Source organism: Labrus bergylta, chromosome 8, assembly GCF_963930695.1.
Source record: "Labrus bergylta chromosome 8, fLabBer1.1, whole genome shotgun sequence".
Taxonomy (NCBI): domain Eukaryota; kingdom Metazoa; phylum Chordata; class Actinopteri; order Labriformes; family Labridae; genus Labrus; species Labrus bergylta.
The window spans coordinates 14,662,649-14,690,265 of NC_089202.1; the positions used below are offsets into that span (position 1 = coordinate 14,662,649).

Consider the following 27,617-nt stretch of genomic DNA (forward strand, 5'->3'; position numbering starts at 1 on the left):
CATAACAAGTGTCATCTTGAGGCATGTTACAAAAGCGCATGACCTTACTCATAGTTAAGTAAATAGGATAGGGGGAGGTGGGATAAGATGCAGGAAGGATTTCTCCTTTTTATTACTCGCGTTCCAGTTGTTCACACTTCCTTTCAGTTGAGGTGGAGGTCGGAGCAGGCTGTGCATGAATGAGGACGACGGTGGCTGTAGGACGACACGGTCCGATGAGGTGGCTGGGCGTCTGGGACGTCGGTTGGTGGTAGTGCCAGATCACCTCGCTGAAGGTCGGGGGAGCTCAGTCTACTCGAGAGTCCAGCCTCTGCTGCCGGGACAAGGCCACCTGGACTTCTAACACACTGACACACAAGATGTGCTCTGGGTGTGACATTAATTTCACTGTCAGCTATCATACAGATAGTGTTGCATTTATTGTTAAATCAATTGATTTTATAAAACGAGTATAGAAAAATGCTGTTTTTAAATCCCTCTGTTCAAAGTGGTGTATTCAAGTTGTGTTTGTGAGGCTCAAAAGAAATACAATTTCCAATTATTAAAAAAAAAAAAAAAATGTAAACGGCAAATCTTCACATTGAGAAGGTTTTTATAAGAAAATTACATTTCCCTTAAAAAGGGTCTAATTAGAATAAATGCTTAAATAGTATCTGATTATTCTGCTTTATGTGGTCAAAGTAAACAGACAGCAACAGGTTTGAGTGATAACACGTTTTATTGTTTACAGATTATTTCACTTCAGATAAATCTTGAATATGTGACACTAGTATACAACTTCCACACTATGTAAAAACTGCTTTGCCGACTTAAAGGATAGACATGCAACAACACACTTAAGAAAAGTAAAAGGATTAGTAAAAAGGAGCATACGATAAAATAGGGGACTGATTTGGCTTCCATCTACAGCCGTCTTGAGTGACGGCACATGGCTTATAACCAGTTGCATATAAGGAAGTATTACCTGACTGAGGTTGAACAGCTTCATTAAAGAAGTGCACTTATATTCACTGTTGAAGAACCAGGCACTTAGCGATAACAAAATGCATAAAGCTTAGCAGCTGGAAAAGTTATGTTTCATATTCAAGTTTGAAAAAAAATCTGACGAATCAGCTCCTGATCAGAGGAACTGACTGAAGAGAAATTATAGTCCATAACTGTAAAAGCTAAAATCAGCCAAAATCTATGACACTAACATAAAATTTAATGAAACATTAGTACACTAAACACAACAGAAAACAAAAATCAGACTGCTCCATCTTCCATATGTCAGTTTAGACTACAGGCAGCAAGCACACCAAAGCAGGAGGCTGGTTAGTAAGTGGTGGTCCTTGATAACTCTCGCAGTATAAAAAGACTCCAGAAGACACTGCAGCAGAGCCAAACGTCAACATTGTCTTCACCTTCATTGCTTTCAAAAGGTAATCTCCTGTTACCTTGATCCTACTGACCACTTCCATTTGAATCACAGAAACTTCTCACACTTGCAGTGCAACTGGTATGTGCAGTAACAGTCTGTTACTACATAGAGACATGAGGAGTACACTAGTAATACCCCCAGCCTGGCCCCTTTATACTGGTTGAGTACACAATGATAGCAACGATATGCCCACACCAAGCTACACATTGATAAAATAGGATCAGCACCATTTAATGATTGGAAAGGCACAAAAAAACTTTCAGATGCTCAACAGCTGTTTTCCATTTTCTTCTTTGACCTTGATGAAAGCCACCAGCCGAAACACGTCGGTCTAAATTGTTATAAAGTTGATCTTTTTACTACAAGTGTTGCTGGAGCATTTTGACCTCTTCTAAGCCTTTCACTCTTCATGCACCTTGTTAGTTGGTGAAGTTTGAGCCAGAAAATCCTCTTTTTCTCCATTTTCTTCTTTAAAAAGTTTAAAGAAATAACAAGAATGTATCGACCTAGTTCCCCTATACGGAAAATGAGTCAGTAAAATAAAAAAATATCAATCACTGGCTAACGTGGGTGGAGGTTTGTCTGTTCTAGCTTTAAAATAGAGTTATTGATAAGGATGTATCCTTCGCAGCTTTCTGCTGCCGCCCACTGAAAAAAACCACAGCAGCCCAGACAGGGAACTTGAAAAGAAACCACATGAAGCAGAAACAAAAATCCAGATCACATGAAGAAGAAAGAGACACGTGAGAAACACATGCATGCACACGGACAATCAGACAGCGCTATGTTATTGATGAGTGGTTATAGGCACGAGGAGGAGATCTGAAGCTCCAGCTCTGGATACTGGTAACAGCTCTCCTGATAATTCTTTTCCCCAGCTCTTTTAATGCACTCCCTTTCCTGCAGCCTGTGAAGTCAACGAGAGAAACATGAGACAATCATCGCCTGCGTCATTTGTTACCTCTCACACATGATCTCTCTTTTTAAAAGCACACACTGCAGCGTACCTGGGAGATGTCGATTCCAGTGAGCTTCTCCACAGCGTTAGGCAGCCTGGTCATGATATCTAACACCTCTCCGGCGAGTTTGGCTGCTCCAACCTCTGAGCCGCCGCTGGACACCATAGTCACCTTATGGGCTGCACACAGTGGCTTGCTGATCTCCTCTGCGATCTGCAGGACAAGACAGAACAAAACATAGAAACTATGAAGGTCAAATTAAGCATGACAACATCTGAGGAAAATCTAATTTAAAAAAATTAGGAAAATGTAATCCAATATACATGAAGTCATGGGATTAATCTAAAAGAGAGTGAAATTACTTTGTTTGTAAGAATTGAAAAGAAAAGCAGAAGTAAATAGATAAATATTCTGAATGAGCTTAATGTGGTCATTTAGAAGAAGTAAAACTATTATCAAAGGTCATCTATCATGAGGCTGTGCTGTAATGCTAACAGAAATAAAAAAGAGTCAGTATTCAGTCCAGAGGCAAAAACTTTCATGAGAGCAAAGCAGTAATGACTGAAAAGGTCTTCCCCTGTATGACATCTTTGATCGTCGCAAACATCTTTTTTTTAAAGCAGTTCAAACATTATTCTTCCTCTAATCATTAATCCAAGAGAGTCAGACTGACCAGTGGCAGTTTCTCCAGCAGCATGTCCACCATGGCTCCTTCTTTGTACGTCTTGAAGGCCTCTGCTTTCTTGGACATCTGTTCTGCCTCGGCACGACCCTTAGCCTCCAGGGCAAAAGCCTCAGCCTCACCCCTCATCTACAAGGACAAACACAAACACATTAACAAGATTTACTTGATGTGACGTAGTTTAACAGGCAGAGAGGGAGTGCTACAGAATCGAAGGATGCACGCAGCAGGACTCACTTTGATGGACTCGGCCTCGGCTTCAGCCTCCATGATGAGCTGCAGGCTGCCAGAGTGAAAAGAGATTGCTAATTGATTTGCTGTTTTAATTGGTTTCATTTTGTCCTTCTTGTTGCTGAACTGGTTTTTAATGCACATGTTTTTTATAGATATATATATATATATATATATATATATATATATATATTCAAACTCTCATCCGAACTACACACAACACTACTCTCATGTCCTAATACTCACCGCTGTGCCTCAGCCAGCCTCTCCAGACGGTATTTCTCAGCTTCTGCAGGCTTCTTTATTCTAGCCTCCAGCTCGTTCTCCTTACGGATTATTTCCTGCTCCTGCAGTGTGATCTGCTGGGTCCGCTCCACCACCTGAACCTGCATCTTCTCCTCCTCGATGCGCTGCTTGGTTTTGGCCACCTGATGATGGAGGCAGACAGTCGCATAGAACCTTGAATCTTGCTTGGTTCAATTGATACAAACATGATCAGGCGGTGTCATAAAGTCTGTGACTGAGAAGAAGAAGAGACTAACACAGCCAGCCAAAACTTAACCAGCAAACACTAAGCTAACAGAAGATCAAATCATTAAAGCATGACTGTACCTGCAGCTGATAAGCCATTTCTGACTCAGCCTTCCTGGTGTTGACCTCGACATCATAGGCTGCCTTCTTCAGCTCGTAGTCTCTCTGGGCTTTGGCCATCTCAATCTCATTCTTGTACTGAGCTGAAACCTTCTCCTGCATTGCATTGGCTTCCTGTATAGACAAAGTGGTGGGACAGACATCAGCATATCCGGTTATGACTTTTCAAATCATTGATTATTCTAATATGAGCAAATAAGCACAACTATGATGCAGAATGAATCTTGTCTTACCCTCATGACAGCATCTCGTTTGTACTGAGCCTCTCCAATCCTGGCATCCTTCTGCACCTGGGCTGTTCTGGCTTTACCCAAGGAGTGAAGGTAGTCCTACATGAGAGAGTTACTTTTAGCATGGTTTTATTTTGAAGAAAGAGGAGTCACCTGTTAGTGCATTATTACTAGCTTCAGAGATGATATGATTACTCAATGCTGGGTTCAAGGTCCACTTCATTTGACTCCCTATTTTTCTAAAATGTATAAAGTAAAATGTTCAGTTAGAGCGAAGCTCGCTTTGGGTCGTTATCCAAAACTTCCTCTGTGTTGTTACACAACAAGAACACAGCTTGAGAAGTTAAAAGGAAGGCAGTTCATTAGGCAACAAAAACAAGAGATGCTGTGGTTATCACTGAAGCACTCGGGTCTAATTCATCACTAATGTGATGTCAGAGCGGTTGGGGGTCTGTGGAGTCAGACGTAGTTCATGAATGCTAATCACTTACTGAGGAAACGAGGAAATCATACGAGACTAAAAGCTTTCCAATAAAAGTATTCAGGCTCACAGAGACATCCCGGTTCCTGCTGCTCAAGTAATGAGTGTTGGTGTGGTGTTTTGATCATTAGATCTTTGTCATAAATACATGCAGAAAATAAATCTGAACAAAATAAAAGCACCTGATCATCATGAACATCTTTAAGTGTGTAGCTGACAACTCCAATCCCCATGTTGACCAGGTCAGAGGAGGCCACCTTGAAGACCTGCTCGGAGAACTTCTTGCGGTCCTGGTAGATCTCCTTTAAAAACACAGATTTATTCATCAGTTATTCCACACAGTGTAGAGTCATCCACTTTGTGGTGGAGTGATGAATCATAAAGATAAAGCCATCTCTGCTCTGAAGCAGCAAATGTCACGCAAATACATTTTACAATGTCAGTACACCAACCTCCACAGTCAAATGAGCGATGATGGCTCTCTGGTGTCCCTCCAGGGTTTCAAGAGCAATCGTGGCAACCTCAGCCTCAGACTTTCCCATAAACATTTGGCAGGCGGTGGCCAACATCTCCTTGTTCTGACCCTGGATCTTCACCTGAGTAAAGAAAGGAGAAGAAAAAGCTTCAGCGAAATAAATCGTCTTCAACTTGAAAAAAACAAACATTATCTGAAACATTGTTTTACCTGAATTGAAACATTAAATGTGATTACTTTAGACAGAAGCCCAAAAGCTAAAAGATGCCAGATGCAGATGTTTTTCATGGTATGCACACAAACTCATCAGTCTTACAGAGACCAACAGCCCTGTATGTTTCTCAATCTGTTTCTGCAAAAAGCATTTCTTTTTAAACAGCAAAAGTTCGTTGACTCCATTGAACAAAAGCCTTCTGTCATCCACTTCTCAAGCATACCTGTGCAATGCCAGTGACGGAGATCGGGACACCATGTCGGGTGTAGACTTTGTCACTCTTCACGTTTAGAGTCAGGGTGTTCAGTGTGATTCTGAGAAGAAAAAAACAACAAAAATCAAGAGGGATTGGGTGAGATTATGACAAATAGCAGGATCGCAAAGTCATAGCACAGAGAGACAATAAATTACATTGATCATCAGCCCACAAAGAGCACTTCCATTTGCTGCTAATTGTAAGTAACCTGATAATGGATACAGCGTGCAGAACAGATACAAGTAGCCCACGTCTCTCCTATTAACACTTATTTCCTTGCTTGTGACAAACAAACTAAAAAGGCAGTTATTTTGACAAAAAAAACTGAAAAATAGAGATTAAAAATGTGATCACCTCTGAATTTGCTGGATACATGGAAGGACAAACACTCTTCCTCCAGCAATCATTAAAGGGGGTGAACGGCCAAAGCCTGGTGGGAAAAAACACACAACATAAACATTAGACTAGAATTCAGTAACATATGGCTAGTTAATGGTTACAATGAAATAGTTGGCTTGCAACATCAGTATTACAACAATGTTATTTATGCAATACACATTGGGATTACAATTTAAAGCAAGCTGGAAAATGCCTTCTTTACTCCAAATTGAGAAGAGACGTTACTCAACATCATCTTATCACAAGTCATGTGATGATTCAATCACTCACATGACACAGGTCTACAGGTGGACTACACAAATCTTGTCTCCTTTTATGACAGGACAATTACAACACATTTAGGGTGGAGTGTCTCCTAACCCAGCCTTCCTAAACATCGTAAACACGTGTAATTTTTTGTTTTTGTAAATAATCATGCATCCCTGAGAGGTAGGCAGCGAAAGCAGCAAACATCTTACCAGACACCACCATGGCTTCATTGGGTCCACATGTGTAAAACATCTTGATTCCTGATGTGCAAAAAAGATAATGAGTCATGGCAAAGAATGAAAATCACTTGTAATCTAAAATATACACAGCATCACGTTTACAGTACACGTTGTTGATTTGTCATTTATTGTTATATTGGATGTGCTTATCGTTGTGGTTTTAGTTTACCACCAACCTGCCAAGGAACTACAGATGGAAATTTACATGTTTATGTTCATTAATGTGCACTGCCCCTATTTTAAATAAATAAATACAATAAATAAAGTGTTTTTCTATTACTGGAGCTGATTTGAGTTTAAATGAAATTATCAACATTGGTAAATAAATAAACAAAATAGGAAATCAGAATAGATGTTTATAACTGGATGAAGAGAACATGCACTGCTGTCCAATGAACGAGAAAAACAATAAATATCATTTAAATACATTTAAGATTTGCTTATTATGAGGGCATCGAAACTGTAGCCTACACGAGGTGGTTGAACCATAAAATAAGACAAATGTTTATAGTCATGTTTTTGTTATTATAGACAAGATCGTGGTATCATTGAGTGTAAACCTGCACGTCATTCTCCATGTCACAGACCACTCCTCTACTAACAGGAGGTCAGACTAGCTGCTAACAATGCTGGTACCCGCACTCAAAAACTAACAAAGCTTCATACCAAACATTACTTAGAGGAGCCAAAACAACTCTTTGTTTTCAAAGAATAACGACAGACTTACGATATATTAAATGTTACTAACTACATAACGGTCCGAAAATACGGTCAGCTCCTATGCTAAGCTAACTGTAGCTGCAGATAAATCGGGTCTGGTTGATAACGTCACTACGACTGCGGAAAACAAGACCCCGTACTAAAGCTATTAACTTTAGACAAACGATGTCATAATCGAGGCTTTCTTTCACAATAACTTACCGATATCCGATCACAACAAAGTGCAATTCTGTTAGATGTAAATTCAGATCTGTTTTCTGGTCCTACGGTCAGATCGTGAATCGTTTCCTGTCAACTGGTATGACAAAAATGTCTGTTTGTAAAGAGGAGTGTGACCACGCCCATATTCAATACAACAACTACATGTGTGGCGCCATCTGGTGGTTGAATGTGACCACTGCAGAACAAAGCCACTGTTGTGGCCCCATCACCTATACCAGGGAGGGGCAACTTTGGTCACAGCAAGGGGCCACATTCATTTAATTCTGACTGCCAGAGGGCCAAATTGTAGGATACAAAAACGATTAGTCAATTTTTTCTCAAATTTAACTCAACATATGCCAGTGATCAAATATTATTATGGACATACTTCTGGTTTTCATGATTTCATGGCATATTTAGTCATGTTTTCTTCATGTTCCCAATTAATTGATATGTAAAAATTGACCTGAGGGCCACGTTGAGGGTTGATGGGGGCCCACATGTGGCCCCCGGGCCGCCAGTTGCCCACCCCTGACCTATACTGTAGCTGCCTTATTTTCTATCTATCTATCTATCTATCTATCTGTCTATCTATCAATCTATCTATCTATCTATCTATCTATCAACATTTTAATTCAAAAGGGCTTTATTGGCATGGGAAACACATGTTTACATTGCCGAAACAAAAACTAAAATAATTAATTCCAACAAAAAAATAACATAAATGAAATCATAAGTCACAGAGCTGTGCAGGATTGCAGTGTTACAAAGTGTATAGATAATAAAACACCTTGTGTTTAACTTTATAATACCAGTTGACAATTTAACTTTGCTGAAAATATCAAATAAAAATGTAAAACTGTCAAGAGAATGTTTTTTTAAATGTTTTTTTTTTTTCAAAACTATATTTACAGCTCTATTGTCTGTTTGATGTACAATTATATATAGAGAGATAATTAGTGCAGCGTTTTTCACATTGATGTTCCTCACAAAGCAGGTACAAAGGTTTTTGGTTATTATTCACAAAGTGTTTGTGAGTTGATTTTTAAATGTATCTAGACATAATTGGAGTTTGTGGTGTTGCAGGCTGTTTCTTTTTTGGAATATCATAATTTGAGTTTTGGTAAGATTCACTGTCAGGGCCCCGAGTCTGACTTTTAAACTATGCAGAGATCTTAAAGGCCTGAAGCACCTGTGTTTGATTGAGATACTTTTAAAATGGATTTCCATTGCCCTCTGTCCTTTTACATTGGTCAAGGCACTCACTGCTAACTGCCTCAATAGTGCTCAGTTTTTATATAAACCCTAACTCTTGTGTAATAATCTCCACAGATTATGTGTGCATTGGATGTCTGATTCAAATTGGAGGATAGCATGCAAAAGACAGAGAACATTGCACACTAAAAACCTGATGAAGCACCCACAGAGCAGACCTTCAGGTTTGTATTGAAAGCATTTGTAAAACATATTTATACTGTTAGAGTTTCTTCAACATGAATGCTCATCTTGAAATCAGCAGAATTCAGACGAGTAAAGTATTATGTAATTTCAAATTAAAAAAAATCCCTTCAGCAGCAGAGTTCTCTATAACCCACTGATTAAAGTCTAATCTTATTATTTTATAGTCTGGCCTTGGATTTGATCCTGGTCTTCCTCACTTGATGAGAGCTGGAACAGAAGTCTGGTTTATCCCTTACTCTGACCAGATGTGTGTGTGTGTGTGTGTGTGTGTGTGTGTGTGTCTGTGTGTGTGTGTGTCTGTGTGTGTGTGTGTGTGTGTGTGTGTGTGTGTGTGTGTGTGTGTGTGTGTGTGTGTGTGTGTGTGTCTGTGTGCGTGTGTGTGTGTGTGTGTGTGTGTGTGTGTGTGTGTGTGTGTGTGTGTCTGTGTGTGTGTGTGTGTGTGTGTGTGTGTGTGTGTGTGTGTGTGTGTTGGGGGGGGGGTATTTTTTGAACTCAGATAGCTGTACCAGATTGACATTGTGTCAGGGTGTCCTGTGAATGTAAAGAGTTTCTTTTTCCTGCTTAATTAATAGACATAACATACAAACTTTGCCATGATTAGGCTGTGCAAGAAAATGTTCTAAAAAAAAATAAAGGTAAATCAGCTGAAAAGCTACCAAATCAGCTACTTAAGAGGCCTAATTTGCTGATTCCAAGGCTCAAAATGACGTCAAGCGTTTGTGAGTTAGAAGTCCTTGAAGTGCCCAGAGAAAATTAAAAGCATATTGAACACCTTTATTTCCATGACAACTGGTCAAACTCCATCTGCAGTAGATTTTTTTTGACTATGCTTCACATTTTTTATCACATTTCTCTGCAGTTTGACTTAACATAACACAGTAAAGATTCCTGCATAAAACTAATGAATCCTCTCATTAACTAAAGTTTCCCTCTTGCTTTCAGGGTTCTGCATACACCCCTAACTAGGTCTAAACTGCTAAAAGTAAATATGATCCAATAACAGTTACCTCATGGCATAATAGTGAGGCCTTAAACTCTAAAAGCACGGAAACAAAGACAACATTCAAGATCTCATTGTATGTTGAATATCTCAAGAGAAAGGATATTTTTATAATCAGATACGATCATCCTCTAATTATTCTCTAAATGGCAAATCTGGGATTAAAACATCCCAAAATCATGAATAATAATACAGATTTAATTTCTAAAATGAAATATGAGTAGGATGAGTAATGCATCAGCAGTTAAACTCAGATTCAGCAAGGTGCTAATTTTAACCAACGTTTTGTTCAAATGATCAAAGATTTAAACATCCTATCACATTTATCTCCAGATTTGAGGAGATGGGCCCAAGCTGACTGATCCTATCATGTCACTGGCTTGATAGTGAAATGTCTTCCATTTGTCTAGTCTGTAGGGAGTGTTACAGAAAGGAGAGGGATAAACTACAGCTGATTGGTTGTTGCTTACTCATGTCTCGAACAAAAAAAACTGTAACACGTCTTTTTGGTGGGTTTTTTTTTTTCTTCTAGACAGCAGCTGGTGTAATTCTGCTCTATCCCTCTATCTAATTTCCACTCCCTGATCTGCATCACCCCGTCTCCTCCTCCTCCTCTCGGCTCTCCGGGTCAGTCGTCTCAGCCAATCCCTGTGCAAAGCAGCTGGGGTCTCGGTCTAGACACGCCCACTCCCCCTGCCCCATCCTCGCTCTGGAAACGCTCCAACATTATAAATGCATTGTCCGGCTCTTTCCCACAAGTCTGCGGTTCGCTCGCCGTGCCTGTAGAGTTAACGCTCCTACTCGTCTCTTGTTAAACTTTAGCATCCATAATGAGGGAGATCGTGCACATCCAGGCCGGTCAGTGCGGTAACCAGATCGGAGCTAAGGTAAGAAAATGTTATTATTAATAATACATTTTGTCGTTTATTAAATTATGTTCAGAAAGCCACAGGCTCAGTTTGGTGGACGTACTCATTAGACGTATTTTCTAAACTCTCTAGATGACAGTTGTATTATGACTGAAGACAATGGAATCCTTTTGTCTAATTGTGCATCAATTAAACACAATTCTTCCATAAAAACACCAAGTTTACCAACACTACAAATCAAATTTCATCACTCAAAAACTGAAAAAGAAAAAACATACATTAAGCGTTTATTTGAGGGGTTCTCTGTCTATATGGTGCAGTGGACTGCGGTAACTGGTGGGTGGGTGTGGATTAGGGGACCGTGCCTCCTCTCACTGGAATAACGGGGGTCTTGTGTCTCGACTGGTTTTTGTTCACTCAACACCGGGCGTGTCTCAAATGCAAGGATTCAGCTGATCTCATGAAGACAAAAAAATCTGTCCATTCATCACTTGTCAGACCCTCTCAGTCAGTGCACTGAGCACTCCTCTGGTTTCTTTGTCTTGCACAGACATATATGGCTGGTATTTCAGACAATGAGTGGGGAAGTTGATGGGAGGCCTAGTTACTCCACCCCACCCTCCTCCTCTTAATGATCAATGATCAGTATAACATATTGATTAGATTGTCTTTCTGCAGGCTGTAGGTGCAGAGTGTTGCTTCAGCTGGTGAGAAAGCAGGGGAGCTGTGGCAAGGGTGTGGCATGGAGTGACACTGGCGAAGAAAGAAATTGTCTGTTTAAAAAAGAGCATTTCCTGAAATATATAATTTTGCCTCACATTGAAAACTTCCATATGCTTGTTTTTAAGTAAAAAAAAAAGTTTTTCATGTATTTGACACTTAATTCCACTTAAAAGGGTCCTGCTGTCTGTCTCCCAAGTAGCCTGCAATACATCATCGCCCACCAAGCCTTACAGCAACAATTGCTGTCTGCCACAGCGCACGCCTTCTCAGCCCATTATTATCTCTGCTGTCCTTCTAACTAATTTTGTTTTACAGCACATCATTTTCTACAGACCGCACATGTTTAAGTCTGACCTCTTGAACACACCCAGGAATCTCGTCCTGATATTCAAATATAGTTCATAGGCTCGACCAGCACTTTTACAATGGCCTATATGCTATAAAATACATTATTATCATAGAGATGCTCTGCTGATGGAGAATGAGATTTAAATGTCCAGATGAGCAAGCTTTGTCTTTTTGTAATCAATGTCTTTCTTCTCCTAACCAAATTAGGGGGTAGGGTGGGGGAGGAATGGAGGAAACAGCTGATGCACAGCAGTGGGTGAAGTCACTGGCTTCTCAATTGACTTAATATGCAAAAGCTGCCATTGTAGGGTTAGAAATAAATAGACTTGTTCAATTGGAGTTAATGCAGTGAAAATATATGTTTTCACCTTTTTAAGGGACTTTGTATAATTTGTGCCCTGTGTTTGCCCAAACTGTGTTAAAATAACTGCTGGTGGTCTGACAGTGTGGATCCTGGATCAGTTTCCATTCCCCCAGGACTCATTGACTCAGATGTCCAGTGGGTATGATTGACAGACTTGCTGAAGGGCTACATTGTGGTGAATTAGGTCAGGGTGTGTCCTTGACTTTCTTGCTTATTGTCCTCATTCTTTCACTATGATGGTTTTCAGTCTTAACTGATAGCCATCTATCGTGTCACTGTCAGGCTGCTCTCAGTTTTTTCAGGCGTTCTTTTCCACCCTTTGTTCCTCACTTTATCCTTCTTTAGATCTCCCTCATATTAAGGTCACTTGGTAATTTTTGTTTTACGTGGTCTCATTTCAATGTCATGATACTGAGACCAAACTGACTCCCAATCTCTTAAGTACTGAGCTGCAATACAGCCCGCTTATCCAGATTACTCTAAATCCTCCCATTGCTGCTGTTAGCAGAAAACCATCAAAAAAAAGCCCAAGTTGGAGGAGGACAGTACAAAAATATGTTCATGCAAATGACTGCCTGTGCGTGCAACCATCACACCCGCTTGTGGGATTTAATTCAACACAGTGAGTGTGGTCCTTTCAAGAGTGAACAAGACATGAATGCAGATCTGAATGCTGATCTGAAGACAATCGGTGTCTTTTGTGCATTAAGACTGCAAATGGAGTTTATTCTCAGTTCTTCTCATGGGTTTTTGTTATCTGTAGCTCCTTTGTTCCCTCTCCTTTTGCACTTTACATCTGAAAGAACTGCATTCTGCTTAGTCAGCAGTTGTTGACTGTGGAAATATTAACAGCTGTATTGTGCGAAATGATATGGCTTGGTGAAAGGGGAAAAATCCTGTCATTTTCATCAGCTCCCAAAAATGCAAAGCCACTGCTGTTTTCCTCTTTAAAGTTCCATAAACCACATTGCTAATGGAGGGATGCGTGCTTTCTTTGCAAGGAACTGTCATGTGATACCTTCTATTTTATTCCTGCAGTTCTGGGAAGTGATCAGCGATGAGCATGGCATCGATCCCACAGGGACTTACCACGGAGACAGCGACCTGCAGCTGGACAGGATCAGTGTCTACTACAACGAGGCTACAGGTCAGCTGCTTTTCTATCTAATGGGTTGTCATAAAAAAAGACAACAATAATGTTCGAACATTACGCTTAACTCAGCCATTTCAGTCTGAGGTGTATCTAAAGACATGTTATTATCTTCTCAAATGCCCTGCCATGCATGTTTTTTTTTTTCATCCAAGACATCCAAGACTGTGGCTTCCTGCATTATTGAGCTGGTATGTTTTCTCTCCTCTCCTCTTCTCCCTTTTTCTCACAAATTCTTTGTTTTTGTTTTTTTCTTGCGAAGGAGCTAAATATGTTCCTCGTGCCATTCTTGTGGACTTGGAGCCTGGAACCATGGACTCAGTGAGGTCGGGACCCTTTGGGCAGATCTTCAGACCTGACAATTTTGTCTTTGGTGGGTAGAAGAATTCCATATTCCCATCTTGATGCATGGCTAAATATTGTGTGAATAGCAGGGAATAATGGCTCACCTGTATATCATTTCTTGTCCTCCAGGCCAGAGCGGTGCTGGAAACAACTGGGCCAAGGGTCACTACACAGAGGGAGCTGAGTTGGTGGACTCCGTCCTGGATGTGGTCCGCAAAGAGTCTGAGAGCTGTGACTGCCTGCAGGGCTTCCAGCTCACCCACTCTCTTGGTGGGGGAACTGGATCTGGTATGGGAACCCTGCTCATCAGCAAGATCCGCGAGGAGTACCCCGACCGTATCATGAACACATTCAGTGTGGTGCCTTCCCCCAAGGTAACCAACCCTATAGAACATGATAATTTGGGGTTTTCATTTGAGCCACTGCTCCTGTGTTCTCCTCTAAACTCATGAGACTAAAGAAAGTCTGTGTTTTCTGTCCTCAGGTATCAGACACAGTGGTGGAGCCTTACAATGCCACCCTGTCAGTCCATCAGCTTGTAGAGAACACAGATGAAACCTACTGTATTGACAATGAAGCCTTGTATGACATCTGCTTCCGCACCCTGAAACTTACTACACCCACCTACGGAGACCTTAACCACCTGGTGTCAGCCACCATGAGTGGAGTCACCACCTGCCTGCGTTTCCCCGGGCAGCTCAATGCTGATCTCCGCAAACTGGCTGTCAACATGGTGCCTTTCCCCCGTCTGCACTTCTTCATGCCTGGCTTCGCTCCCCTGACAAGCAGAGGAAGCCAGCAGTACCGTGCCCTCACAGTCCCTGAGCTCACCCAGCAGGTGTTCGATGCAAAGAACATGATGGCTGCCTGTGACCCACGTCATGGCCGCTATCTGACTGTGGCCGCTGTATTCCGTGGCCGCATGTCCATGAAGGAAGTTGATGAGCAGATGCTCAATGTGCAAAACAAAAATAGCAGCTACTTTGTTGAATGGATCCCAAACAATGTGAAGACCGCTGTCTGTGACATCCCACCCCGTGGCCTCAAGATGGCCGTCACTTTTATCGGCAACAGCACAGCCATCCAGGAGCTGTTCAAGCGCATTTCTGAGCAGTTCACTGCCATGTTCCGCCGTAAGGCTTTCCTGCATTGGTACACAGGTGAAGGTATGGATGAGATGGAGTTCACTGAGGCAGAGAGCAACATGAATGACCTGGTGTCTGAGTACCAGCAGTACCAGGATGCCACCGCTGAAGAGGAGGGAGAATTTGAGGAGGAGGCTGAAGATGACGCCTAAAGATACAAATGTGAAGGTCAATTCTTCAATATCAAAACAGGAAATAATCAAGGAATAACCACAGAAGTAACCATGGAGCAAACGTAGTCGCCGGAGCATTGCTAGAGTCAAACTTTAGAATACATTAGATATTGCTAGTGTTTCACTGCCAATAAAGTTGTGAAATGAAAATAACTTGTCTGCCTGTCATTAATGCTCCCATAGAAATCATTCTTATTTATCGGATTACATTAACCACAAGTAGGCCATTGAGTTCCAAACTCACACTTCAAAACGGTATGCAAACATAAATAAGGCTTGGATATCATGGGGGATTTCCAGAAAAGATGAATGTCAAGGTCAGCAGTTTCCCTAATAGAGCATACTAAAGCATTCATGTGCTCTTTCCTGCAGCTATGAAAAATGGCTGTGTCATCCATTCTTGTTATGCATGGATAAGAAGGTTTTATTTTTTTCAGTTCAGTTCAGTTCAGTTTATTGCCATTTGTAGCATGAAAACCACATTGGAAAACATTTGCAAGAGGTAGACAGTACAATTGGAAACGGACACAGGACAGTGAGTTTAAAAAACAGGCAATATACATATAAATATAAATAAAAAGGAAGAAATCATTATTTATGTGTTTCATTAGCTCCTAGATATGATACAGTTATATAAACCTCAGGAATTATCAGTGCATTAACAGTAGTTCAGTTATAGTAACAGTTGTCATTTAGGTTTTGATAGAAAATAATTTCACTTTGATACCCATGAGAGAAATACTATTTCTCTTTGCCACTCCACAATCTCACAAATATGAGGGTACCTAAGAACATATGCAAATAGCACCCTGTCTTTGTTAAGAGACCAAGAGAGTAGACGGCCATGCAGTGTTTCCCCTAGGTTTAAAGTGTTGGGGGGGGACAAGCCGACATGGCGACACCAACACTTGAAGGCATCTTGGTGTTCATGTGTTACTTTTAATGACAGCTGTCCTTTTCTATCAGAAAAGTATCCTTAAATGACTTCTTTCCCTGATTTACGACTCTATCCACTATCCTATCCCTACAATAAAGGCACAAAAAGCCTTAACTTGACCTTCAGGTGATAATGGTAGGGGGAACACTGGCATATATAACCAGTATTTAAGTAAAATACAATGACACATTCTCAAATATATATATATTTTTTAAGCAAACATCAATTTAATGCATCTAGACACTTTGAGGGTTTGAATTCAGTTAAAGTTGAGAGCCTGACATACAAGTGAAGATGCAGCTACGAGATAGGCTAATTGTCTTATTTTCTTAATGGGCCATATAAAGATCAAGATAAAGATAAAGATGAACTTTTATGGGGAAATTTCAGCTCAAAAAACAGGAATATAATTAGCAAAAAGTTAAAAAAAACAAAAACATATTCAGATCAATTAAATAAAGGGAGAAAAATACAATAATAGAATAATACTAGGTAGGCTATGCACACTTTCACTTGTGGAAATATATAAAACTAAGACTCCAAACTGTGACTGATGGCAAAGTGGTGGCTGGTTTAATCTTGTGCCAAGGAGATGTAAATAGAGCAACAGTTATGACGACAAGTGGGCAAGTTGAGACAAGCCGCTACCGCTAAATCTAATTTGTCTGCGTGGTCTCTTTAAGACACCAGTTGGTCAGCGCGAAAACGAATGTATGAACAATGACGTCATCTGAGCAGGCGAGTTGAATGTCCAATGGGTAGCAGCTTTAGCCTGAGTGATGGGTGTGTTGGCCAATCGCTTGTGATTGAAACGTCGCTTGGTAGGCGTGATCGGATCCATGCAGGATGTGCATGAACATTGTTGTTTATTTTCGGAACGAGGCAACCCTTTTGAAGGTGGGTGAAATAATACAAACCTTTTTCGCAAATAGAGGATATAAAAAAGGGGGACACATAATGCTGCCATGTAGTAAATTTACAAATGATCTTACTTGAACTATTTTGATATGCATTTGTCTGATTGAGCATAAAACCACTCTTGCAGTCGCGTAAACTTCCTTCAAAGATTTCAAGGTAATTGACATCATTACTGGGACTGTGTTTATCTGAAAAGAGGGGCATGAAAACACTCAAATTAACAGAGAAATATCACAATAAGTGACTTTGTATTTTTGAGAGCTGTGACGTTGTTCACGGCACAGATTGAAGTGTTAACGTATTTTAGTTTCGATCTTAATTTTGTTTTTATTCTGACCGGAAGTGGGATTGTTGTGAAGTGACGCTGCTGTGACACATGTTCATACACGTTTAGTAAGAAGTTGTGATAGCTTTGCGCCACATAAACAGGATCATCGATACAGCATTTAAAGGAAGCAGGAATACAACAAGAAGTATGTTGTGTAAAATCAACTTTATTTAGCTGTTTAGACAAAACGTTGACCTATGCTCAAGCCAGTTTAAGCTACTTTTGCACTTACCAATAATACCTTAATGTTATTGCATTTATAGCTACATAACTGTGTTTTTGTCCTGTGTGAAGAATGGATGCTACTCAAATGATCAGTGACTCAATCTTGGAGTCAGAGGAAGAAGAAAGTGAAGAGGAGAATGAAAACAAGAGGGGGCAACCTTTGGCTAAACTCTGCATCTTAAAAAATAAATATATTCCTGAGAAAGGTAAGTTTGCATCTGCTGTTTGGGGGGGTTTATTGACTTGTCTGCCTATGTTGTATGAACAGGTGTTTTCAATGTATTTTTTTTTTTTTACAATGGACGTTCTCTGTCTTCCAGAGTTACCCCTCTTTTTGGGAGACAATGTCCTGGGCCGTGAACCCAACACCTGCAACCTGCCGTTGGAAGCGTCCTCAGTATCCAAGCAGCATGCGACCATCTGCATCTCGGCCTACAGGAGAAAAGGTTGTGATCGTGAAGTTGACATTGAGGCTTTGGTTTGGGACCTAGGAAGCATGAACGGGACCCGCAAGGGCCGTTTAAAGCTGACTCCTAATGTACGATATGCCCTCAGTGAACAGGACAGTTTGGTAGTGGCCGACATCCCATGTCAGTATGTGAGTTGTGCGGCAGATGAAATCTCTTCTCGAGGGGATGCAACGACTCCTGTAAGCAAAACTAATGGGGTAATGGCTAAGATGCCGGCGGTCTCGGGAGAAACGGTAATTGATGCAAACAGAAGCAGCAAGAGTTTTGTTAACGGAGGTCCAAAGTCACGGCCGTCATTACCTGAGGACACAAGGAATACTCCAGTCACACACAGTTGCCTGTCCTTTGAGAAAACTCCAACACAGCCACAGGCAAGCCTGGTCCCAGAATCGGACTTAGACTCAGATGGAGAAAGAGGGGAAGAAGGAGAGAGAAGGCGCAAGGCACTCGGTATGTAGATTATGTAAAAGCTTTGGGAAACGGCCCGGTTTCTGTATTTGATGTCTCTATAAGTTAATCTTTCTTGTCTTTTACAGTGTCCAACACAGAGTCCTATAAATCCAGTCCCACCTGTTCAACATTCCTGAGTCCTACAAACAAAATAGTCCCTGAAAGGTATATTTTTGCAATGCCTTACTTTAGAATTCATATTTTCATAACATAGGATTGACAAACCTTTTTAAATGTGTAAGTCAATAAACTTACCCCAAATCTACATTGTCTTGCTTGTTTTACAGTGAGGACGAAAGTCCTATCACACCGTCCTCCTCGTCTAAAAATAGGCCTTACGGACATGTCAGTTTCAGCAAGGAGGAGACATGCGTGGATGTGGGGCGACAGCAGCAAAAGGAAAAAGAGAGCCCTGGGGTTGTGGATGACAGCGAAGAGGATGGAGGAGAAGAGGAAAGAGCAGCGCTAGCAGGGGAAAAGTCTGAGGAGAGCAGACAACATGTGCAAGTGAAACAGGACAGCGATGTCAGTCTTACTGGAGAAGACGAGTCGCCTGTATCTACTACTGCAGCTCTCACTGATGAGATCCCTGTTTTTAACATGGACAGCGATACAGATGTGGAGGGAGAGGAGGAAGAGGAAACATCTGCGGCTCCTGTGAGCTTGAATACAAATCAAAAAGCGGACACAGTCCAGTTTCACATGGACAGTGATACAGATGTTGAAGAGGATAATGACGCCTTACAGAAAGTTTCCAAATCTGCTCTTCCCTCTGCTGACACCAAACGTCCTCATTTTATTTCAGTTATTCAGCCAGAGGGCTTGACTATGGACAGTGACACTGATGTTGATGATGATGATGGTGCTGTGTCAGATGCGAAACCTGGGTCATTTCCGAGCACACACACAGCTGACTCTGCTCCGTCAACGCAGCCAGAAGATTTCCGCCTAGACAGTGACACAGACGTTGATGAGGAGGAAGAAAAGCAATGTGGAACAAATACTATCGGCTCAAAAATAGATGAAACTCCCACTGAACTGGATATCAAGCCAAGTAAGCCTGAATCAGCTCCTAATGCTCCTCTCAGAGTGCATGTTGACAGTGACACAGATGATGAAACTGCTGCTGTCAGTGAACCCTCAGCACTGTCTGCTGTCACAGAGTCAAACGCTACTGTAGATAAAGGAGCTGATTTGGGTATTCTGTCAGACAGCGACACAGATATGGAAGACGACTCTCTGGTCATACCTGTTGCTATCGCATCATTGTTACTTTCTCCTGCCACCAAGTCAGATGCTCCTCAGCCAGATTCTGATGCAGATTCAGGTGAAAACGACTCCAACTCTGCCGGAGAGGGGGGCAATCAAGTTGACCTTGGACTGGGCAGTGACACCAATGTGGAAGATAAGGAAGAGGTTTTTGAAAATGACGGTGAGGACCAGATCCCAAGCCTGTGCAGAGAAAACACACCTGGGTTGCTGGTTCCCCTTCTGCACAACTGCTCGACTCCTGTACAGATGTTAGGTAAATGAATCCATCCTGACAGGACTCATTTAAATTAAACTTAAAGTTGTTTTTTATGTTGATTAATCCACTGACCATTTCCCAATTTGTTTACAGGGTGATATAATGTCAGAAAATAGTTTTTCAAAATCCCATGATAGTATCCCTGATTCATCGGTGATGTGTTCAAATAGCTTGTTCTGTTCCGCCAACATTTAACCCCAAAGACAGAGTTTTCAATCAAGCATATATATATATATTACAAAGAATAGCATCAAATCCTTTTATTGAAAAATGCACATGATACAGCATTTTTAATTGTGTTATTTTAACTTTCAGAAGGACAAGTTGAAGATATGGACACCCAGGCCTTCCTGAGTCCTTCTACAGGTCCATTTAGAAGTGAGTGAATTACTTTTTTTGCACATATCTCGGTTTCTATTTGTAAGACTATGGATATATTGGAGGGGAAATAATAATTTTAACATCACAGGAATGTCCCTTTATTTTCATCTTTGTCTCCCAGGTGCAGTAGCCCATGCTGAAAGACTTCAAACCCTGCCTTCCTTGTCAGACAGCAACGAGGATGAAGATTATGTTGTGGCAGAGACGCAGTCCTTTGTACTTCAGACCAGAGAGGGCCATGGCAACACTCTAAGGGACCCCGCCCAAGCTTTTGGCCTCGAGTCTGCTGCTGATGAAAAAGGCGAACCGTCCATTAGAGCAGGGTCTTTCCAGCTGGGACTGTCTGACAGCAGCCACCCGCAGGTTCAGGCCCAGGCTTTAGCCATGGAGAGCACCCAAGCTTTTGTGCCTCTGGAAGGGGGCGTGACTTTGGAAGAAACCCAACCGTATGCAGCCAACTCGAATACAGAGAGAAACTCTTTAGAGAATGATGCCAATATGGAGGATACACAGGCTTATGCAGAGGAGGAAGATGAGGAAAAGGTTGCTAGAGGTTCTGTAAGGACTGAAAAAGAAGGTCATGTCAATTTTGCCCTGGAAGCAACACAGGCTTATATTCCAGATCCCAACTGTGATTCAGAGCATGAAACAGACATGGATGAGAGAAATAGTACTGCTTCTGCTGAGACGCAGCCTTTAGACTTTCCCACTTCGTCCACTCTTGCCATGGCTGAAACCCAACCAATGACTGCCTTTGAGGAAGAGGAGAGTTTGGATGAAGAACACCTGGTTTCTGCTTTAGCAGTAAAGCCCAGACCGCTTAATGAATCAAAAGAAAGAGGAGAACATGAGGAAGCAGCTCAACCTCAGGAGCTTCAGCTCAGTAAAGCTATGTCTGTAAGTGAAACTCAGCCCATGTGCACAGGTGACGATGAGGAAAGTGATGATGAGGATTCAGTGATAGGTTCACGAAAACGAAAGTCAAAACAGCTGCAAATTGAAGACGAGCAGACACAAACCCTCACAAACTCTGAGCTCTCTGCTGTTGAAACCTCGCCCATGGGTGCAGCTGGAGATGCAGATAGTGATGAAGAGGACTCAATTCCGGGTCCGCGAAAAAGAAAGGCAAAGAGGCTGCATATTCAGGATGAGGAGTCCCAAACGCTCACAAACTCTGAGCTCTCCGCTGCTGGAACTCAGCCCATGGGTACAGCTGAAGATGGAGAAAGTGATGAAGAGGACTTAATTCCAGGGCCTCGCAAAAGAAAAGCCAAACGTCTGCAAATTCAGGATGAGGCAACACAACCCCTTACAAATCCTGAGGACTCCACTGTCGAAACTAGGCCCCTGGAAACAGACACTGGACTGCAGCATCATAGAGGAAGGGGGAGACAATCTGACGCTGGAACCAGCAGCATCGCTGTTAGAGGAAAGAGGGCTACAAGGACAAGATTAAGAGAAGAGGAGGATCAGGAAGACTGTTCTGAACCTCCACGGAGACAGACGAGAGGGAAACATGTGAAAGCTTTGCCAACTACAAGAGGAAGGAGAGGGAAATCAGGACCGAATGAGAGTGAGGAAGAGGAGGAGGTAGAACAGGCTAAAAGAACTAGAGGCAAAAAGTCAATGAGGCAACAAGAGGAGGATGAACAAGAAAAAATAGCGAGGGAGAGACAAGAGCAAGAAGAACAAGAAAGATTGCAATCTGAAAATGCAGAAAGGTTAAGGCTTGAAGTGGAGAAAGCAGAGAAAGAAAGAAAAGTACAAGAGGAAAAACAGAGATCAGAGAGGGAAAAGGCAGAGAGAGAGAAAGAGAGAGAGAAATTAGAAAGGATAGAAAAGAACAGAAAGGAAAAGGAAGAAAAAGAGCAGGCTGAAAGGGCCCAAAAGGAAAAAGAACAATTGGAGAGAGAAAGAAAAGAGCAGGCTGAAAAAGAGAAAATCAAGCTTGAAAATGAGCAAAGAGAAGAACAAGAAAGATTAGAGAGAGAAAACAAAGAGAAAATTGAAAAAGAAAGAAAGGAACAGGAAGAAAAAGAAAGATTGGAGACAGCGAAGAGGGAACTAGAAGAAAGACTGGCGAGGGAAAGAAATGAACGAGAAGACAAAGAGAAAGTGGAGAGAGAAAAACAAGAAAAAGAAGCCAAAGAAAAACAAATTAAAGAGCGAGAAGAAAACAAGACTGAAACACCTGCAAGAAGCCGGAGATCAGCTAGAAAAACAATTGCTGCTGTTTTTACAACACAAGACTCAAATGATGTCCCAGCCAGGAGGACCAGATCTCGCTCCAACTCTTCCAACTCTGTCAATTCAGAGAGGTCCGCTTCAAGTGTGAAAGCCCAGGAGAGCAGGGGGAGAGGCCGAGGAAGAGGAGCAAAGAGGACCAATGAGCCTCCTCCAGCAGCTTCTGCAAGAAGCAGTAATAGAAGGAAGACTGTCGCTGCAGGGCCAACACAACGTGACAGTGGTGATGTCTCTCCTCAGGGAGTTCTTTCCAGGTCTAACTCCACCAACTCCCTCAACTCGGAGATTTCCCACTGCAGCTTGGCCTCTCAGAGCAGGGGAAGAGGAGGCAGGCAGAGAGGAAGAGGAAGAAAATTAGAAGCAGACTCTGTTGTTGACCAGAGTCCGGCTCCTAAACCTACAGGCAGGGGCAGGAAGAGCAGGAAAGGAAATGAATCCACTAATGAGATTCCTGATGAGGATGATAAAGAGAAGACTGTCTCTCAGACTAGTACCACAAGGGGGCGACAGCGAGCCAATATAAATGTCTCTGAGTCTGCTGCTGCAGATGAAGGCCCCTCAATTCACAAGAGTGCCACAGAAGAAGAATCTCCTCTGCCGAAAAGAAATGTTAGTGGCAGAGTCCAAAAATTAGTAAATAATGAGTCTGTTGAGTCACCAGTTGGACCTGCACTCAGTGATGGATATGAAGCTAAAAGAAAAGGAAGAAAAAGAGAGTTGGAGGAAAACACAGCGGATCCCAGCAGCAGCTGCAAAATGTCGAAAGGGAAGGAGAAAGCAGAAGAAGAAGCAAAAGTTGTAACTAACGATGAGATTCCAGTTCAAGCTAAAAGACGAGGTCGACGATCCAGCGCTCAAGCAAAAATGAATGCTAAAGGTTCCTCCACTGAAATGGAGGTGACAGAGGAGAAAACGGAGGAGGAGACTGTTAAGAGGAAAGGCAGAGGTCGAAAATCAGCCGTCCAGGACAAAAGGAAGGAGCAGCAGGATGAAAGTGGATCATCTGTTGACCAGGATGCAAATATGGAAGCTTATGAGGTGACTGGATTGCTTCACATTGAATTGGAAATTGTGAAAAATTACAAAATACATCAGAGTTGAAACAAAAAACAGACTTACTAGTAAACTGATGTATATAATTCGTGTTCAGCCAGCCTTTGTCCTTGAAAAAGGAGAGGCCAAAGGCCCTGGAGCATTTCTCTTTATGACTCAGCCTTTCCAATAATCTTAATGTATTGCGATCAACATCAGTGACTGTCTAGGTCTCCTCTTAATGCAACTACAGTAGTCTGACCTACTCTGCATCACAATTACTATCCAAATGAAATAAAGGTCTGATACACAAAAGGACTGCACAGCTTTAGCGTTTGCAAAACATGTGCAAATGACTCGAAAAGACATTGCCATTTCAAAAACCTGTATTTAAGTGAAACATTTTGCATTCATTTGGGCTCAAATTTGACCACTTTTGATCATTGCAAAAAAAGTCTAAATCCCACACACCAGGGCTAATAGCCACACTCATAGGAAAAAATTACTATCTGCAAAGAGTTGGTGGTAACTGCTGCAATATTTATAAGGGATGTCATGCTCATCCTTTAAAGTTCTCTACTTTGTTTTGTACCAGCTGCCCTTCCTGGCTCAATCCAGGGAGTAAGATTTGTTTTAATCCAATATCAAAGTTTGGGAAAGGTGTCCCTTCCTTTCCCAGCTTATCATCTGGACAGAATTCAGCTCCGTCACCTCTATGCAGTGACAAAACAAGAAGAAACTGAACTGATCAGGTTAACTTAATGGTCTGTTTGTACTTGGATAGCATTAGCTATCTTTGATGCATAATACATGCTGCTTTTAGCCACCGCAATCCATTCCTCATGAATTTTCCCCTAGGTGTCATTTCCGATTGCTACTTTTTTAAATTACACTTCTTCCATGACATAGTGTTCTTGTACTGGTTTTCTTCTTCATTCACTCATCCCTTCTCCATTTCCTCTTCCCTTGAACAGCCCCAGACTCCAACCAGCGGTGTGTCCCGGAAGCGACGGGCTCCTCTGGACTCGTCACCTGTTGTAAAGACACCTCGCTCCTCCTCTGCTTCCCCGGCAGCTGGTGGTCGATCAAGAAGTGCCAGCCAGACCTATAAGGTTTTCATATGACTTTGTAGACATCGGATCATATCTGTCAGAAAAGTTAGAGGGTTATTTGAACCTTCATAAGAAACAGATTTCTGCCTGTCACCAAACAAAAACTGAAGTTGGATTTGCCTTGCGTGTCTTGTCTTTTTTTTCTCAGGTGCTGTTCACAGGTGTGGTGGATGAAGCAGGGGAGAGAGTGTTGGCTCGTTTAGGAGGCAGCATGGCTAAAGGTGTTGCAGATATGAACTGTTTGGTGACTGATAAGGTCCGCAGGACAGTAAAATTCCTGTGTGCAGTGGCTAAAGGAGTCCCCATTGTCACCACACACTGGCTTGAAAAGGTTAGTTGTTATATTATCAGTTAAAACTTTCCCCAGACCGGGTCTCTCTTTGAAAAATGGATGTGGATGTATATGCACTTAAACTATAAGTCACATACATACTGTAGATGTACTTAAATAGATACTGGCTGGTTGACTGTTCTTGTTGTCTGCTGTCTGTGTTTTAGAGCGGTAAGGCTGGCAGCTTCCTGTCTCCTCATGCTTTTATTGTGAAGGATCCGGAGCAGGAGAAGAAGTTCAGTTTCTGTCTACAGGAGTCTCTGAGGACTGCCAGCAGTCAGCCTCTCTTTCAGGTACTCACAAGTCAATCACAACATGTATTTCTATGCTCATATTCTTCCTCTGAGCGAGAGGTTGGCCGAGTGTTATTGCGGTATTTCCCCAGGCAGATAGAACAACGCTGGTGGTGGTGGTGGATAATATTGACAGTGAAGAATACTGAGTGAGTCATGGCGGGAATACAGAAACGTCTGTATTAGAATAATCTTCAGCCTATGAAAGATCAGGCATTAGCCTCTTTGTAGTTCAACATGCTCACATCTTGACTCAGTGGTGATTGTTCACCATTACACTGTGCCTTGTGGGAAGTATTTTGACTTTTATTGTTAATGCACTGGTTGTTTATAGGTACTTAACATAGGGAAGCAGGCTGTTGTGTTTCCATTCTGATTCATACTCATCATGCACTGCGCTGTATCTCTAAAGGGATATTTTGATTCCACATATAATGTTGATTCAAGCTACTATTGAGGAATTGTATACCTCTGTAATACCAGATTCCTTTCCTTGGAGATGTGTTCTTGCAGATATTTAAATACAAATAGAAAGGAACTAGACTTGTTTACATTTTCTATGCTGCTTCTTTTGTCTTCTTTCTGTCAGGGATACGAAATCCATGTAACAAAATCAGTGAAGCCAGAACCAGTCCATATGAAAGACATTATCTCCTGCAGTGGAGCTACTTTTCTTCCCAAGATGCCCTCTTCTCACAAGGTGAAGTACTTTCTCCATCAAGTCTTGCAGACAATTAAATTAGTAACTGTAGTTATTGTTTTAAGACATATCCATCTCATTTTTTCGTCCCTTTCAGCCTCAGACTTTAGTGATTTCCTGTGAGGAGGACTTGTCTCTCTGTGGTCCTGCTTTCGCTGCGTCCCTCCCGGTCGTTACGGCTGAGTTCATTCTCACAGGGATTCTGCAGCAGAAACTCGACCTACAGACCCACTCAATCTCTGCTCCTGCCAGCAATCTACCAACTGCAGGAGGAAGAGGAAGGGGCAGGAGGAAGACTTAGCAGCCCCTGGGTATACTGCAATATCCACAAAATGTGACACCATCCATATGTAGGAAATCTGCCGCTGTTTTCATGTCGTTGATTAGCTTACAAATCAGTGACTGGTACAAAACTCAACAGGTGTGTGTGCCACATACAGCTAAAATGGATTGTATACTCACATGGTAGATAACATATTTTGAATGTAGTTATTTTATAGTGTTAGCTATAATATTAAACAAATTTTATATGCACTCTATCCTGTTTTGGAAAATGGTAAAAACTGAATTTAGGACACTTGCAAAAGAGTTTATAGTTTGTATGTTTCCAACTCTGCACTCAGTTGATTCTTTTCTACCAATCAGGCTTTGGGTCTTTGAGGAAATGTAGTTTTTAGCGTTGCAAAAGCTGACAGCAATGATGCTGCTATGATGCAGGAGGGGAATAATTACCAATAACTCATCCTTGTCCCTTTCTCCCTGTTATCCAATGCTGTGCTCCACCTCTTCTTGGCACCACAATAACACGCAGAGTACAACTTAACACAGCAAAAATGCTGCTACTCTCTTTTGTATGCTAAGTGCTCCAACTCTTATCAGCCCGTTTGGCAGGTTACCAGATGTGAAGTGGGAGAAGTATAATCATGTTTGGGTGGAGGAATAGTGGAAGTGATCAGGTAGGTTTTGAGAAACATCATCTATAATGACCAGGGGATGGAAAAAAAAAAACGTTTCTCCTGCCACGATAAGAAGAGTATAGTGCCTTTTATGCCGAGGTAATCTTGAACCTGGATCTGGTTCTTCCTCCGTCTCCATTACCCACCTCCCATACTCCATTAAGGCTTCATCCAATCCTATTACCTCCAGTGATGAGACATGATAGGCACCTGAACGCTGATGCTTTTCCTACATCAATATGTTCCTGCCCTTGTACTAAATTTTCCGACCGTTCATTTTATGCATACATGTCTTTTATCTAAAAAAGAAAAGGTAAAAAAAGGCAGCAGATCTTCAAGTCGATTTCTCCTCTGACCCCGTGTATACGTAAAGTTTACCCATGCTGCATCATTGGTGTTTTTAAAAACATGCTCATTAGCTGACAACAAAGTTGGATTACAGAAACTTTTCAACAGCTAATATCTTAACACCATAATGTATTTGTATCATGTTAAGTATTCTGTCTGTATTCCCAATGAGAACATTAAATCTTTTCTATATTACCTTATGTCTTCACTGTTGTAAGCTTTATCTGCATTTTTGACTATGACTAGTTGTATTGTATTGGTGCTGATGTTTTCCTCAGTTAAGGAAAGCATCAATATCGGAATATAGGATAATTATACTTATATGTATATCTGTATGTATAAAATATTATATTATATATTATTTTTCAGATGGTCTTAG

The 27,617-nt window shown here is 41.6% G+C and overlaps 3 protein-coding genes across 3 annotated transcripts; 2 read left to right on the forward strand and 1 right to left on the reverse strand.

Annotated features, from left to right (window-relative positions):
• Window positions 1-699: 699 nt before the first annotated feature.
• Window positions 700-7,542, reverse strand: flot1b (flotillin 1b). The gene is made up of 13 exons (XM_020649090.3): window positions 7,408-7,542; window positions 6,457-6,507; window positions 5,954-6,029; window positions 5,567-5,657; window positions 5,107-5,250; window positions 4,837-4,956; window positions 4,177-4,272; window positions 3,905-4,057; window positions 3,539-3,720; window positions 3,299-3,344; window positions 3,053-3,190; window positions 2,428-2,592; window positions 700-2,327 (listed from the first exon to the last, which is right to left on the reverse strand). The coding sequence occupies exons 2-13, from the start codon at window positions 6,497-6,499 to the stop codon at window positions 2,304-2,306; spliced, it is 1,278 nt and encodes a 425-aa protein (XP_020504746.1). The 5' UTR covers window positions 6,500-6,507; window positions 7,408-7,542; the 3' UTR covers window positions 700-2,303.
• A 3,052-nt stretch (window positions 7,543-10,594) lies between these two features.
• Window positions 10,595-15,138, forward strand: tubb5 (tubulin, beta 5). Its single transcript, XM_020649089.3, has 5 exons — window positions 10,595-10,755; window positions 13,211-13,319; window positions 13,585-13,695; window positions 13,797-14,041; window positions 14,152-15,138. Exons 1-5 carry the CDS (start codon window positions 10,699-10,701, stop codon window positions 14,962-14,964), a joined length of 1,335 nt encoding a protein of 444 aa, XP_020504745.1. The 5' UTR covers window positions 10,595-10,698; the 3' UTR covers window positions 14,965-15,138.
• Window positions 15,139-16,762: 1,624 nt separating this feature from the next.
• On the forward strand, window positions 16,763-27,433 carry mdc1 (mediator of DNA damage checkpoint 1). Its single transcript, XM_029280275.2, has 12 exons — window positions 16,763-16,819; window positions 17,463-17,599; window positions 17,714-18,313; window positions 18,400-18,478; window positions 18,601-19,838; window positions 20,157-20,219; window positions 20,344-23,504; window positions 24,473-24,610; window positions 24,759-24,941; window positions 25,109-25,234; window positions 25,824-25,934; window positions 26,032-27,433. The coding sequence occupies exons 2-12, from the start codon at window positions 17,464-17,466 to the stop codon at window positions 26,233-26,235; spliced, it is 6,039 nt and encodes a 2,012-aa protein (XP_029136108.2). The 5' UTR covers window positions 16,763-16,819; window position 17,463; the 3' UTR covers window positions 26,236-27,433.
• Window positions 27,434-27,617: the final 184 nt, after the last annotated feature.